General features: G+C 41.0%; 1 protein-coding gene across 1 annotated transcript in view; it reads left to right on the forward strand.

The window, feature by feature from the left end:
• Positions 1 to 5707, forward strand: part of MTAP (methylthioadenosine phosphorylase) — a 43244-nt gene extending 37537 nt beyond the window's left edge. The window contains exons 7-8 of the mRNA XM_011221885.3: positions 2141 to 2263; positions 4840 to 5707. Of these exons, the coding sequence (XP_011220187.1) occupies positions 2141 to 2263; positions 4840 to 4878 (162 nt within the window). The 3' untranslated portion in view covers positions 4879 to 5707. The remainder of the gene's footprint in view (positions 1 to 2140; positions 2264 to 4839) is intronic.
• Positions 5708 to 15799: the final 10092 nt, after the last annotated feature.

Here is a 15799-nt window from a genome sequence, read left to right on the forward strand (position 1 = left end):
CCTTCAAATTCCTGTTGCTCCATTTACTTGTAACACCGGGCAAGCAAGTTCTTTGATCCATTTACTCTTCTGTGGGGTGGAGCCAGAGGTGAGGGGTTGGAGGTTGTTGATTTAGAGTTCTGACCTTTCAGGATTTCTGAGAGAATGAAACGAAATCATAGATGTACAGCGGCCCCCATAGTGCGGGCTCCCGAGAGGGCGGGCCTCCCAGGGCAGGTCTAATGGGGGCGGTGCTGCAGAAATGTTTGAGAAGAAAACTTGACATTCGAGCTGGACGTTCATCAGAGGGTTAGATTTTATTGTGAGGAGGCTAGAAGAACGGGCATTTGGGGTGGGGCCCCACAGCAGGAACAAAGACAAGAAAAGAGAGATCAGGGGCATCTGGGTGGCGCAGCGGTTAAGCATCTGCCTTCGGCTCAGGGCGCGATCCCGGCGTTCTGGGATCGAGCCCCGCATCAGGCTCCTCCGCTGGGAGCCTGCTTCTTCCTCTCCCACTCCCCCTGCTTGTGTTCCCTCTCTCGCTGGCTGTCTCTATCTCTGTCAAATAAATAAATAAAGTCTTTAAAAAAAAAAAGAAAAGAAAAGAGAGATCAGAGTTTGTATAGAAATATCAGTCAAAGGAAGGGGTGCCTGGGGGGCTTAGTGGGTTAAGCATCTGCCTTCATCTCGGGTCATGATCTCAGGGTCCTGGGATCGAGGCCCACATTGGGCTCTCTGCTTAGCGGGGAGTCTGTGTCTGTCTCTCTCTCTCCTACCCCTCCCCACCACTCCTGCTCTCTTTCTCTTGCTCTCAAATAAATAAATAAAATCTTAAAAAAAAAAAAAAGACATAACAAAGGAAAAGTATAAGGAAGAAAAGTAAATACAAGGTAAATTTCTTGGATGCTTCATGAGCCTTCATCGGAAGACTGCTTAAAGCATGCCTCTGCGTGTACCCGGCAGCGCCGAGCGGGTCACTGCCTTGTACCCCCACAGGGATGGGACTGCCATCTGCACCAGTGCTTGTCAGTTTTTTCTAAGCACGCCTCAGTGTTTGTGGGACGGATCTGGACTTATATAACTCCAGGAGATAGAAGGGTGTAATCTCTGTGCCCTGAACTTCAAATACCCTCTAATATACTGAGGTGTAACAAGTACTCCACCTCTGCTCATTCACTTCACATTCACAACTTTTTTCAATGTCCTTGTGAAGCAGTTTCAGTCATATACAGAAGTCGACGGCAGTGTGAGCTTTTATAAATCATCCAGCTTCGATTATAAACATACCAGCTTAGGGCAATTGTATTTCCTCTAGACTCTGATCCATAATTTTATCCATATACATCTAACATAACCACATTGTCACTGTCCCATTCCAACAGTAATTCCTTAATATATCGAAGCATAGTTCATGTTTCTAGCTATCTCAAATATCACAATTTTTTACTGCCAAGTGTTCTGAAAAGAAACTAGGCCATCTGTCCTGTAGAGTTTCCCACAGGAAACTTTCTTGATCACTGAAATCCTCCCCTTGGGGTAGTTTGACAGATTTCTCTGTCCTCTGTATTTTCTGTCAATTGACAGCTGGTTCCAGAGATTTGATCCAATTCAGATGTCAAAACTAAGTTTCGTTTTCCTGTCAGGAAACTCATTAAAGTGGATTGTTTGGTTTGGGATTTTGTTGTTGTTGTTCTCTGATGTTAGCCGCCCATCCATTAATCCACTGGGAGCTGTAGAAATGATGGTACTCTGATGCCAGCATTTCTCTTTATTAACGCGAAGACTTCTCTAAACAACAATGTGCTTATCTTGTGATTCGTTAACCAGTGGAGCAACAATTTTAAGACTGGAATCCATTTTACCGTGGACGTGAGGAGAATTAGCCACATCTTTCCAGACCATGCTAACGTTATACATCTGAGATAGTTTCTCAGACATTATATTGAAAACAAACAGTGCTTTTCAGAGATGTCACTGGGTTTCTCCACGGCCTGCCCCCAGGGACCAAGCCCGCCTTGAAAAATGCAGGGCTGGTGCTTGGGGGATTGGAATTGGAGTAAACGGATTTTACGGATCAGGTAGGAGGAGCTCAGGAAAATGTTCTGCGGAGAGCAGTGGGATTGTAAATTGCTAGTAACATCCTGTGCTGTTGTTTCTCTAGGTTTCGGTGGACCGGGTCTTAAAGACCCTGAAAGAAAATGCCAATAAAGCCAAAAGTTTACTCCTCACTGCCATACCTCAGATAGGGTCCATGGAATGGTCAGAAACCCTGCATAACCTGAAGGTAGGTGCCCTCAGCCATATGGACCAGCAGCAGCCTTCTTCTCTTACTTGCATTTCACCCTTGGTCCAGCTCATTGTTTTATATTTTATACTAGTCTAGAAGTTCTCTACAAGTTTTCATGCTCTTTACCACCGTACTAACCATTGTGAAATTGAGTCATTCTTTATTTTGGCGAGTAATGCAAGACTGTTGAAAGTTGAGGTGGTGAGAGTTTTAGGATCTTGTCTGCCAGGCTCTTAACACTGTCATGCTTTGCAGGGTATCCCTAAGTCATACTTCAGAAGGTTAAAGTGCTTGCTCTGTACATGGCTTACATTGCTAACAAAGCTGTTTGCTCTTTGGCAGACCTAGGCAAAGTGCTGGCAGCCTTTAAAGCCAAAACACTAATAGCAATACCAAAACAGTGCCAAGGAATGTCTACTTAGGGTTGATGTTGTATCAGACTAAGACAGTGATTAAGATAAACACGGGACAGGTTGTAGATTGGTAGCTTTTCAACCCTATTATTAATTCCCAGAATATAATTTTAAACTGAGTGCTAAGCTCAGAGACGCCTGATTTTTATTTGGACAGTTCATAACTCTCTTGATTAACCACATTAGATAAGGAGTTGCCTCAAGTCGATTGGATATTACATTCCCGTAGTATCCAGAGAAGGTAGCTAGCTGTGGTAAGGTCTAGAACACACCTACACTCTTGGGTCTTATGACAAGTGGTTGAGAGAGGATTTGAAAAGTTGATAAAAGCCCTCCCTACCTGAACTGCTACCACCAAGGAGCCCTGGAACGAGAGCCACAATTTTAGTGTGATGGAGACACTGTGTGGTGGCCAGTGGTCAACAGCTGGTGGGCATTGAGGAGCCAAAGATGTTAGTGGATGCCCAGTGCATGGTGGAAGCACTCCGGCACAGCCGATTTCAAGCTATCGGTACAAAACCGCTGATGGACACACAGAGCCGGTTCTTGCAAGCACATGCAGCAGGCTGCAGTACTCACCCCTGTAACAAGGTGTCTCTCAGCCCTACGCACTGGCAAAGTCAGGAATATTGGAACTTGTATTCCATTTTTTCCCACTAGACGTTGAGTCCATAAGGGACAGGAAACACATGGGTTGGTTTCAACCTCTGTACCTGGGAGCTAAATGTTGTTTAATGAGTACATGATAGCCCTTCTTTCCCCCATGAAGTGTTTCATCGTAATTGAAATACAGGCGAGCCTTATTGTAATAATGAAGTAAGGGGAAACCAGTTAATTTCTAAGAATTGAGGAAAGTCAGTTTAAACTGGAAACTTGTTAGATTTTCCCTGCGCGCAGGGCAGTAGGAACAGCATGATGTTGCTTGTCTAAGCAAGCACGCTATTGATTATGGGAAATATGACTCATACTTTTGCTGCTACAGAGGCTGATGTCACCTGCAACATGTGACGGGTTGTTGTTTTTTTTAGGTTTTTCAGCTGACCCCATTTTGACCATAGTCTTTTGAATTTGAAGATAATTTCTCAAGCAATAAATTTATTTCAGCTTCCTTTTTAAGTAAAAAAATGCTTGGATGGTAGAAATCCATGTTCTCCTTTCCTTCTGTGAAGTTTCTGAAAGTGTGTAAAAATAGTGTGTTTCTGTATGTATGCATTTTTAAAGAGGGTTAGTATGTGCAGCTTTCATCAGATTCTCAGGTATACATGATCCCAAGAAAGAAAATGAAGAATTGCCACTCTAGACAATACCGAGAATTGCGGCCTCCATTCTGTCGCATTAAGGAACACCCTGCTAACAACCCCTCCTTATTCTGGAGTATTCTGGGGTAGTGTGTTCAGTCCCCTCTATGCTGAAATGTATACCATCCATTCACTCGTTCATTCCAAGAACACTGAGTGAGTCCCGCTGTATGGTCAGCTGTGGTTTACAAAGATACATAAGATTTGCCGTGATGAAGGAGATCCTTTTATGTTTAGAGATACTAATGTACTCAAATTTCAAGGATTTTTCCCAGTGGGATCAGGTGAATGACAGAGGTTGATTTACGTTAATCCAGGCTGGAGGTTGCCATATAAAACATATCCTAGTGGATGTTCAGATGAACAGCCCTCTTGAAATAAGCACAACTCACTTTACAGGAAAGCAGAGAGAGGAGCTAAGAGTTAGAGGCTATATGGGGCGCCTGGGTGGCTCAGTCCGTAAGCGTCTGCCTTCGGCTCAGGTCGTGATCCCAGGATCGAGCCCTGCATGGGGCTGGGAAGCCTGCTTCTCCCTCTCCCACTCCCCCTGCTTGTGTTCCCTCTCTCGCTGTCTCTCTCTCTGTCTCTCTCTCTGTCAAACAAATAAAATCTTAAAAAAAAAAAAAAAAAAGAGTTAGGGGCTATGTCTCAAGTCCCACATCTGGTTGGTTGTTTTTAAGGTTTGGTGAACATGAGGATTTCCTGGGGAGTTTATTGAAAGTGAATACCGTGAGTCCTCAGTATCTGAAATCAAAATCTGGTTTTTAAATAAGTACTCCTGGTGATTATCGTGGTCTTCAGAACCACTACCTACAGCAAGTGCTTGGTTAACTGTGATCTGTGCCTGTTTTCTTCCTTTTAGAATATGGCCCAGTTTTCTGTTTTATTACCAAGACATTAAACGAGCACGGCTGCCTAGGAGACAAGACGACTTTCTATTTCCAGTCATTCGAGAAGATTCAGCTTAACTTGGAAAAAACATGGAAAAGACACACTGCTCTCATGCCGTTGTCTGCTAAGGAAGACCATGATAAGACAAGAAGACATGCACGTATCAGAGATGCCTTCTAGAAGGCTTAGTAGACTGCTTCAGAAAACAACCAGTAAACATGTGGAAAAATTCTGGCACTTTAGAAAAAAAGATAAGACCCCATTTACCCTTCCCCCAATAAATTTGTAATAATAAGGGGTGGGAGGTAACATCCGTTTTCCTATGTTACCAAGGAAATATGAAGAAGAAATGGGAATTCTTAGGCTATTTATTGGTATGACTGTAAATTCGTACAATCTGTTTGGAGGGCAGTTTGGTAAAACGTGTCGAAGGCTTAAAAATACTTCTACCCTTTGTACTGGTTCCTAGGAATTTATCTTTAAAAAATTATCAGAGATACAAGGAGTTATGTATAAGGAAGGATGTCTTATATACCATTAGTTGTAACAGTAAATATTCAGAACAACTGAAGATCATGTGTTCACGTAATATTTCATGTCCTACAGAAACAGTTGCTCTATAGTATGAAATGAAAGAAGGATAGGTGCACACATTGGCATTGCTAATTTTGTTTTAAAGTTCTACATTAATGTACCAAAAGGCCAGAAATGGATGTACAATCTTTTGTTACTGTATTTGGGGTTGGGACACTGAATCATTTTAATCTTTATATTTTTCTGTGTTTTCACATTTTTTCTACAATGAATATAATCAAATAATAAAATTGTCTTAAAAATAAGAAGATTCAGTTCTTGAACACATACTGGTGTGAAGCAAATTTAAGATAGTAATTCTAAGGGGCGCCTGGGTGGCTCAGTCGTCAGGCGTCTGCCTTCGGCTCGGGGCTTGATCCCGGCGTTCTGGGATCAAGCCCCACGTCAGGCTCCTCTGCTGGGAGCCTGCTTCTCCCTCTCCCACTCCCCCTGCTTGTGTTCCCTCTCTCACTGGCTGTCTCTATCTCTGTTAAATAAATAAATAAAATCTTTAAAAAAAAAAAAAGATAGTAATTCTAAGAGGAGTTCTGAGTTCCATCTTAGCTTTAGAAAAGAGGATCATTAATAACTGTACAGTGAGAACGATGCTTGGGCCTGCAACAGCTTGAGAAGAGCTGGTGTCTAATCCTCAGAGGGTCTGAAGCTCTGTAAGAGACTAGACACACATGCTAGTGTGTCAGGTGTTTTTAAAATGAATATTTGACCTTTGTTTCTACTTCTTATGAGTTGATGGATTATTTTACATGAGTTAGTGGTTTGGAATGTTTCATAAAATGGAAGCTTGCTTCTTTCTCTGCTTTTTGTTGTTCATTTTATAGGAATGTGTTTTGTTTTCTCTCACAGGGAGATCCTTTTTTTTTTTACCTCAGAGTTACTGCTATTCACTGTGGGGTGTTACTGGGTCCTTTAGTCATAGAGCTTGTCTGTTTAAAGAGTCTGTAAAGTCATTGTGTTTGTGTCTAGGAGACTGTCTTCAAGATAAAAAGCTGCTAGTTGTGAACAACAAAGTAAACCGGTTATCCCCCAGCATTAATATTGAGCTGTTTGGGTTATGTGGGGTTATGACTCCCACATCCCCCAGTGCAGGGATCCCACCCTGGCCTCACGTTAGAGATGCACAGATGATAGAACAGATCTGAACCCAGGGCTCCGTCTCTGGCCCTGATCCACTGCTCTGTAGTACTATATATACCTTCTTTCCTTCATTCTTGGTACATGTCCGAGGATGTCAAGGCAAAAACATGGGCATTTTTCTTGCTGCCTTCAGGAAGTACAGTTCTCCCCCAATGGCTTTCAGGGTATCCTTCTTGGTTCAGGAGCCTTTTCTAGCAACCTCATTTCAGACTTCTCACATGGTGTATACTTTGGTTTTGTTGTTACCCATTGGCCGTTCCCTATACAAAGCCAATAAGATCTTCTGGATACCTCATTCTTGAGGACTTTGCTGACCATTTCTTCCTGGATTGCTTTTTACTGACATCATCTTTCACTTTGTTTTTTTTAAGCTATAAAATTAAGTGAACACGGTGATCAGTTTGAGTATTTCAGAGTTTCCCCAGTGGATTATGGGCATAATGGAAAAGTTATAGCTTAGTGACTTAGCCCTTTGGAAGAGTGCCAAGTTACTGATACGTATGTTGGCATCTAGTTAGAAAACGTTATTGGTAATGCATTGTTTTGCATTGTTTTTCATAATTTTGTGGATGAACCAGAATAGTTCATATATAGAGTGTTAACCACAAAAAGGTGGAGAAGGCTGGAATACCAGGGTTATGTTTGAGACCTGAAATGTTTTGCACGTTAGCCCCAGTGCATCCTGGAGTTGTTTATAATAGGCAGAAGCTTAGGAATGGCTAAAATTCTCAACGGTGGCATCTAAATAAGGTACGTCAATTCAAATAAATGATGCATTATCTTTATGTGCCAGTATGGAACCATGTCTGGTTAAAGTGGAAACAGACAAATATATGAAGTAAAGTAATGCAGTTCAGGTGTGTGGATAGCATATTTGTACTTTATGTCCACAGAAAGTTTCTGGTAAGAAGCTTAGTAATAGGGGCGCCTGGGTGGCTCAGTTGGTTAAGCATATGCCTTTGGCTTAGGTCATGATCCCAGGGTCCTGGGATCGAGCCCAGTGTTGGGCTCCCTGCTCAGCTGGGAGTCTGCTGCTCCCTCTTCCTCTGTCCCCCCCCAACTTGTTTTCTCTCTCTCTTTCAAAATAAATAAATCTTTAAAAAAAAAAAAAAGCTTAGCGGTAATCTCGGAGTTATGAATCAAGAGACCTACTGTCTACTTCTGCACTGTTTGAGGTTTTTACCATAAGCATCTACTCTCTTAATTGATACCTTTTAAGGAGTGGACACTAGAAAAGACCTGGCTTTGTAGCAGTTTATGTAAAATAAAATAGTCTCTCTTAACTTGATACCGAATTCATTAAATCGTGTGTGGAACACTGTATCCTGTACTGGGCACAACACTTCAGGAGAACACTGACCATCTAAAAAGCATCAGTTTAGAAGGGTGTGAGCACTGAGAAGCCCATGCCACATAAATAATGGTTAAAGAAATTGAATATCTCTAACCATTGAAGGAACAACTTTGAGAATTTCAAATATTTAAGGCTGTTATTCAGTTAAGGACTTCCCCATCTCCCTCACTATTTGATAAACCTCCATAAAAGCAGGAACTTTGTCTTTTTCACTTGGGATCCTCAGTTCCTTGTACTTAGCACAAGTTCAGTGAATATGTGTGTCAGTGAAAATCTAATCCTATCTTTCCTGTGTGACTCTCACCTGGTCAAAGACCTCACTCTAGTGGTTGCCCATCTCTCCATGCTCAAATTTTCCCTCATTGGATCATTTCTCCCAGCGCACAAATATGCCGGTGCTTCTCCCATTAAAAAAAATTCTTGGCCACAATTCAGTGTGCTGTTTGTCTTACTGCTTTGCCTTTTATTGGGATATAGCCCCTGAAGATCTATTCTGTCTCCAGTTCCTCTTCTTCCATGTTTCTTCAGCTCAGTCCAATACAGATTTTGCCAGCACCCCATTTTCAATACCACCACCACCATTCTCAAGGTCACCCCCTTACTATATCTACTGGTCAGTTCTGATACTTCATCTTTCTTTTCCTTTCAACAGCGTCTGATACATTTAATCCCTCCCTCCTCCTTGATAAATATTCTTCACATGGCTTCCAAGAACACCACACTCGGTTTTCTTTCTACCTCAATGGTTGCTACTCAATCTTTTCTGATTCCTGCTGTTCTCTCAGATCTTTTAATGTTACCTGCTCCAGGGCTCAACTCTTGGACTTCCCTTCACTCATTCCTCAGTGACTGGTTCCTGTCCCCACCCCGCCCCCAAATCTCTCCCAGCACTCTCTCATCTCTGTCGTTGGCAGTTTCATCCTTCCAGTCCCTCAGACCAAAAACATGGAGTTATCCTTGACTCTTCAAAATCCACATTCATACCAGGAAGATATTTACTCTACCATCCACAATATAACCAGAAACTGGGGTGCCTGGGTGGCTCAGTGGGTTAAGCGTCTGCCTTCGGCTCAGGTCATGATCTCATGGTCCTGGGATCCAGCCCTACATCGGGCTCCCTGCTCATCGGGGAGCCTGCTTCTCCCTCTCCCTCTGCTCCTCACTCCCTCCACTCTCCTCTCTCTCTCAAATAAGTGAAATCTTTAAAATAGAAACTGACTTCCAGAAACTGACTTCCTCACAACAGCTAGTATGTCTACCCTGGTCTGAGCCACTCAGCTCTCACCTAAGTGCTGCAATCATCTATCTTGTCCTGCTTCTACCCTTCTCCAGTACAGCAACCCAGGAGCTAGAATGATCCTTGTAAAACATGAGTCCTTCCTCTGCTCATTTCACTCAGAACAAGAGCCCAAATCCTCAAAGTAGTCCATGAATCCACAGGGGATCTGCACGTCTCCCTTATCTCGCACTTCAAGACTACCGTCCTCTCTTTCTACCACTGACCTTGCTTTTCCTAGAACACATCTGGCCCTTTCCTGCCTTTAATACTAGAGTGCTTGCTTTATGTTCCTTCTACCCAGAAAACTTTTCCCCCAGATAACCATGTGGTTCACTCTTACCACCTCCTTCAAATCTCTGCTCAAAAATCACCTCAGTGAGGTGCCTGGGTGGCTCCGTCAGTTAAGCAGCTGCCTTTGGCTCAGGTCATGTTCCCAGGGTCCTGGGATCGAGCCCCATATCGGGCTCCCTGCTCAGCAGAGAGCCTGCTTCTCCCTCTGCCTGCTGCTCTGCCTACTTGTGCTATCTCTCTGTCAAATAAATAAATAAAATCTTAAAAAAAAAAATCACCTCGGTGGATCAACCCCAACCTTCCTATTTTAATGGACAGCGATGATTCTCACTCCACACCCCCAGCACTCCTGCCCATTCTCACCTGACTCAACTTTTGTTTTTCCATAAGCTCTTAACTCCTCCCAACATACTCTTTAACATTTGTGTTTGCTTGCTTGTTTGTTTATGGTTTGTTGGTATCTTCCACCCCCATTCCCTAGAAAATGTAAACTCTATGAGGGCAGAAATCTTGTTCAGTGATATATATCCCAAGTGGCCAGAAAGTGGCCTTAGTAGGCTTTCAGCCAATACTATTTTTAATGTACAGCTTTCTACTGATTATCACAATTTGCAAAGCCCCGCATGTTCTGACATGTTCTGGCTTACTCCAGTCTCTTCTCTCTACCTCCCACATCTGATGGCACCCCAGACCAGTGCTGTCCGTAGAAGTATGATGTGAGCCAAGATGTAATTTTGAATCTAGGAGCCACATTTTTAAAAATGCAACTAATAGTAATAATATATTTACTTAACCTAATCGACCCAAAATATTATATCAACATATAATCAATATTAAAAAGTCAAAAAATTTTACGCATTCCTTTTTCAAATACTAAATCTTTGGAATCAGTGTGTATTTTACACTAACAGCACATCTCAAATCAGATGCTAAAGTTTCGTCAGAAGTAATCTGATCTGCATTAAATTTTATAAATTTTACTATGAAAGGTAGATCGAGGGGTGCCTGTGTGGCTCAGTTGGTTAAGCATCTGCCTTCGGCTCAGGTCATGATCTCAGCCCCACATCGGGCTCCCTGCTTAGTGGGGAATCTGCTTCTCCCTCTCCTGCTCCCCCTGCTTGTGCGCTCTCGCTTGCTCTCTCTCTCTGTCAAAAAAAAAAAAAAAGGTTGTTTCTGCTCTGGAACTAATAAAATCTATTAAAAAAAGAAAAGGTCAATCCACATACCCAAGTCATTGCAAGTATATTGAAACATATCAGTTTTTAAATTTCAGTTGAATTAAAATTATGTGCTAAAATTATAAATTCAGGGGTGCCTGGGTGGCTTAGTCGGTCAAGCATCCAACTCTTCATTTTGGCTCTGGTCATGATCTCAGGATTGTGGGATGGGAGCCCGTGTTGGGCTCCATGCTCAGTACGGAGTCTGCTTGTCCTTCTCCCACCCCCTGCTCACTCCCTGTCTCTCTCTCTCTCTCAAATAAATAAATAAATAAAATCTTTAAAAATAAAATTATAAATTCAGTTTCTCAATTAGCTACATTTCAAGTGTTTGACAGCCACATGTGTCTAATGGCCACGGTAGGGGACAGAGCAGCTCTTAGACTTCAGGTCCAAGCAGGCTGGTCTCCCTCTTGCTTCTGCCCTTTGTTGTCTCTCTGCCTGAAAGACTGCTCCACCACCACCCTCCTTTATCTGGCTCGCTGGCTGTCCTTTCTCTGTGTTACCCAAACACCCTGTTCTATTGTAGTACTTGTCTATTAAAGTTCTATTATAGTACTTGTCACACTATATTATAATTGCCTGATTCACTGTCTAATTAGCATAGTGACTGACACATAAGAGTTACTATATATATTGGTTAAATGTATAAATCCATGACACTTCTGCCTACGGAAATTTTAGTCATGCTTCCATTTCCAAATCACTTCTCCCTAGGCCTAGATTTGGCTCCTTTTAACAGTTCAATTCATGATAAAGATCATAAGTGTCCTGGCATGGCAGAAACCAAAAGTCCATGTCTACCAAGAAGGGAATGAATATATTTACAGATATTATGTTGGTGCCTTAATAAATGTTACTAGAACCCTCTACCCATTCTCTTCTAATTTCCCAATTTATGTCCCCTTGTTATCTTAGAGGTGGGGATTAATCAGGGGTTTAATACAGTTGAAAAATTACTAAGATGGACGAAATCAGGAATTCTGGGTATTGAATTTTGAGTTAACAAAAAATATAAAATTTATTCTTTGCCTTGACAATTATTTACATGTTTCTCTTGTTCATCTTGTCATGTAATTTGTCTTCCCAAGGAGACTATAGGTTTCTATAAATGGTGAACTGATTCCCAAGGGCCTGGCCCATGCCTTACATTTAATGAGCAACCAATAGGGGCACCTGGGTAGCTCAGATGGTTAAGCGTCAGGCTTTGGCTCAGGTCATGATCTCCAGGTCCTGGGATCCAGCCCCATGTCGAGCCCCATGTCAAGTCCCACATCTGGCTCCCAGCTCAGCGGGGAGTCTGCTTCTCCCTCTCCCTCTCCCCCTCCTTGTGCCCTCTCTGCCTCTCTCTCTCTCTTTCTCTCAAATGAATAAATAAAATCTTTAAAAAGGATGAAAAATCAATAAAAAGTTGTTGGTTTTACCTCACTCAATAAACTGAATACACACAGAAACTGAACAGCTGGTCATATCAATAGGATCTTGAGGAAATGATTTTTGAAAAAGTACAAACACCAAAATACCTAAGTGTTTTAGAATTCAGCATATAATTGAAAAAGACGTGTGCTTGATTTCATAGGTATTTTGTTGCAGAGCGCATTTTTTTTCAGAATAAAAACAAAAGCATTTGATGATTTCATTTAGGGAAAATTAACAGGAAATTGTCAGTGTTTTCAAACGATGCCCTCAGCTTTATAGATGATTCAGGTTTAAAAAGTCTACACATCGGAATGTGATGATGCAGTCATTAACTGCTCTTTTTGATCTCACTTTAGTTTACAAATCCTCTCCCTGTAAGAATCAAGATTACAAGGTTAAAGCAATAAGGAATAGGAAAGTCGATTCCAAATGTATACAAAAATACAAAGAATAGTAATGAACCCAGCTTCAAGAGGTATCATCTCATAGCCAATGTGTTTCTTGTATATTCCCACCCCCTACACTCCTCCCATGTTATTTTGAAGCATTTCATATACATCATATAATTTCATCCATGAGTATTTGCATGTTACTTCTAAAGGATAAGTATTTTTAAGGAAGCCACAATACCATTAGTACACATTTGAAAATAAATTAAAATTCCTTCATGGCATCAAATATGCAGTGAATATTCAAAAGCTCAAATATCTTGGGGCACCTGGATGGCTCAGTCAGTTAAGCATCCAACTCTTGATTTCAGCTCAGGTCATGATCTCAGTCAGGGTCATGAGACTGAGACCTCAACAGGCTCTGCATGGAGTGTGGAGCCTGCTTGAGATTCTCTCTCTCTCCCTCTCCCTCTGCCCCATCCCCCTCAAATAAATAAATAAATTTTAAAAATGCATGTCTTAATATATACACAGAAAGAGTATTTCATAAAATTTAGCAGTCATTCATGGCAAACAAGTTTAGTAAATAAGAAATAGAAATTCCTTAGAATTTAAGAACAGGTCAGATATATACTATGAAATACATATTGGATAGATGGTTAAAAACAGAACCATTGGAAGAGAAAATATAAGAAAACAATGAGACTATCTTAAAATACCAGGCAGATTAAAAAATAAATAAATAGTACTGAAGGAAACTTAAAATATAGTCAACTCAAAAGAATAATTAAAACTCAAAAGAGTAATTCAGAACATTAGACAGAGAGAAAACTGGTTAGCTGGATTATGAACTAAAAATAAACTCAGAATGTACAGAGAAATCGAGACAGAAAACATGGCAGACAGCTTGAAATGTAAAACACAGCAGAAGTCCCAACATAAATCTTAATGGAGAGAATACATGTTCCAGAGAAAGGAAATGAAGAAGATGGATGGCATTCCTCTGATTTTCAGCATAACAGCATAAGGAACTCTGTGGACAAGATCACCAACAAAACCAGTGAAAATTATTTTAAAACAACCTAAAAGTCTCTGGGTATGGTTGAAGAACACTTAGCAATAAAACAAAAACACATTCAAGAGAATTTACTAAAACGTATTATAAGTAGTCTGTGGTATTTGAACTGAAAAATCTGCTTCCTCCTTCCCTCCCTCCCAATCGAGCAAGATGGAAACTTTACTCTAGACCAGTGCAGCCAAGGACACAGAGTTTCATCTCCCCTACTTTCCAGTTGGAGAGCTATCATCCCAGGAGGGGCAGGATGTCAGTATTTCTCATCCTTCCCCCCACCTATCTGCTACTGAGGCTAAGTTATAGCCAAGCATCAGTGAGAGGTGGAGTCTTTCTTCCTCGACCCAGCCCCTAAGGAACTCTACCCTGCATGTGATGTTGCTGAGAATACTGGGAGCCCAATCATCCTTCCCCTAGCCTGTAACATCAAGAGAGTCAAACAAAAAGAAGCTAAAGGTAGTGCCCCCCATGACCAACCATCACCACTGGGCACTCAGCTCCTAAACTGGGAATGTCATTCAGACAGAAGCTTGCCACTGTCCTCACTTCCAGCCCCATAACCATAACTCAGACATTTTGCCTGGAGGGGGAATAGGCAATAAACCAGAGAACTCCAATTCTTTTCCTAAAGGAACTGACTTCATTTGCAACAGAGTGTGGAGAAGTTCAACCCCAAGGGTGTTCCCCAAAACAGTGAAGGTAGTAGTGAAGGGCAATTGGGATGATATTGGTAGAATCATCTGACATATAAGCTAAACCGGGCCAGCTAGTGTGCATGAGAGAACCTGGAAAAACATAGCTGACAGAATACTGTCTTGGATCAGAACAAATATCAATAACCGACTTCCAGAACTATCCCTTCAAAGGAATCTGAATTTCATTGATTTAGTTTATGAGCATTTATGTCCCAGCATATTGTTGTAAGCAATAAAGAAATCACCCAGCAGTTTAACAGCTGGGTATGATCAGGGAAAGGGACAACCAAAGAGAACCTTGAAAAAAACCACTATTAACCCAGAGTGACTGTGTGCATAACCCAAGGATATGCTCTCTGAAGAACAATATCAGAAGCTTACTGGTGCAAGAGACAAACAGACTCTAGTAAAATAACTTGTTACTAAACAAACAAGCAAATAACAATAAGGAGCACCAGAGGGGAGGCACCAGTACCCAGATTTGCTATAATATATTATCTGAAGCGTCCAGATTCCAATAAAAATGATTAGTCATGCAAGGAAACAGGAAAGTATGACCCATAAGCTAGAAAAAAGCCGACAACAGAAACTGCCTGTAGAGCAACCAGATGTCAAGCTTAACAAAGTTTTCCAAGTAGCCATTATAAACACGTTCAAAGAACTAAAGGGAACCACAATTAAAGAGTTAAAACTGTATGATGAACATGTTGTAGCAAATAGAGGATATCAATAGAGAGATAGGAATCATTTAAAAAAATAAATGGAAATTCTAGAGCAGAAAAGCACAACGACTAAAGTGAAAAATTCACTAAAGAGGCTCAGCAGCAGATTTGATTTATAAGAAATAATTAACAAATTTGAATAAAGTTCAATAGAGATTATACAACCTAAAGAGCAGAGATAAAAGAATGAAGAAAAATGAACAGAGCTTCAGAGGAAAATAAACCTAAAGCAAGAAGAAGAAAGGAAATAGATTAGAATGGAAATTAATAAAAGAGATAGAAAAAATATAGAAAATCAATTAAAAATCTGATTCTCTGAAAAGAGCAACAAAATTGGCAAAACTTTAGCTTGATTAACCGAGACAAAAGAGACGGCACTCAAGTAGCTGGAATTAGAAATGAAAGATGAGATGCTCCCACTGTTCTCAAAGAAATAGAGAGGATTGTGAAAGAATACTATGAGCAATTGTATGCCAACAAATTAGATATCCCAAATAAAATAGGCAAAGTCCTGGAAACACAAATTTCCAAACTGACTTGAGAATAAAAAGACAATCTGAATAGACCTACAACAAGAGAATAATAATAGATAAGGAAAAACATCTGAAAAAATTCAACACCCTTTCATGATAAAACTGTCAATAAACTAGGAATTTAGAGAAAATTACCTTAACATAATAAATGTCGTATATGAAAAGCCCACTATTAACATCATACTGAGCAATGAAAAATGGAAAGCTGTTCCTAAAACTGAAAAATCAGCAA

Source organism: Ailuropoda melanoleuca, chromosome 7 (assembly GCF_002007445.2).
Source record: "Ailuropoda melanoleuca isolate Jingjing chromosome 7, ASM200744v2, whole genome shotgun sequence".
NCBI classification, from domain to species: Eukaryota; Metazoa; Chordata; class Mammalia; order Carnivora; family Ursidae; genus Ailuropoda; species Ailuropoda melanoleuca.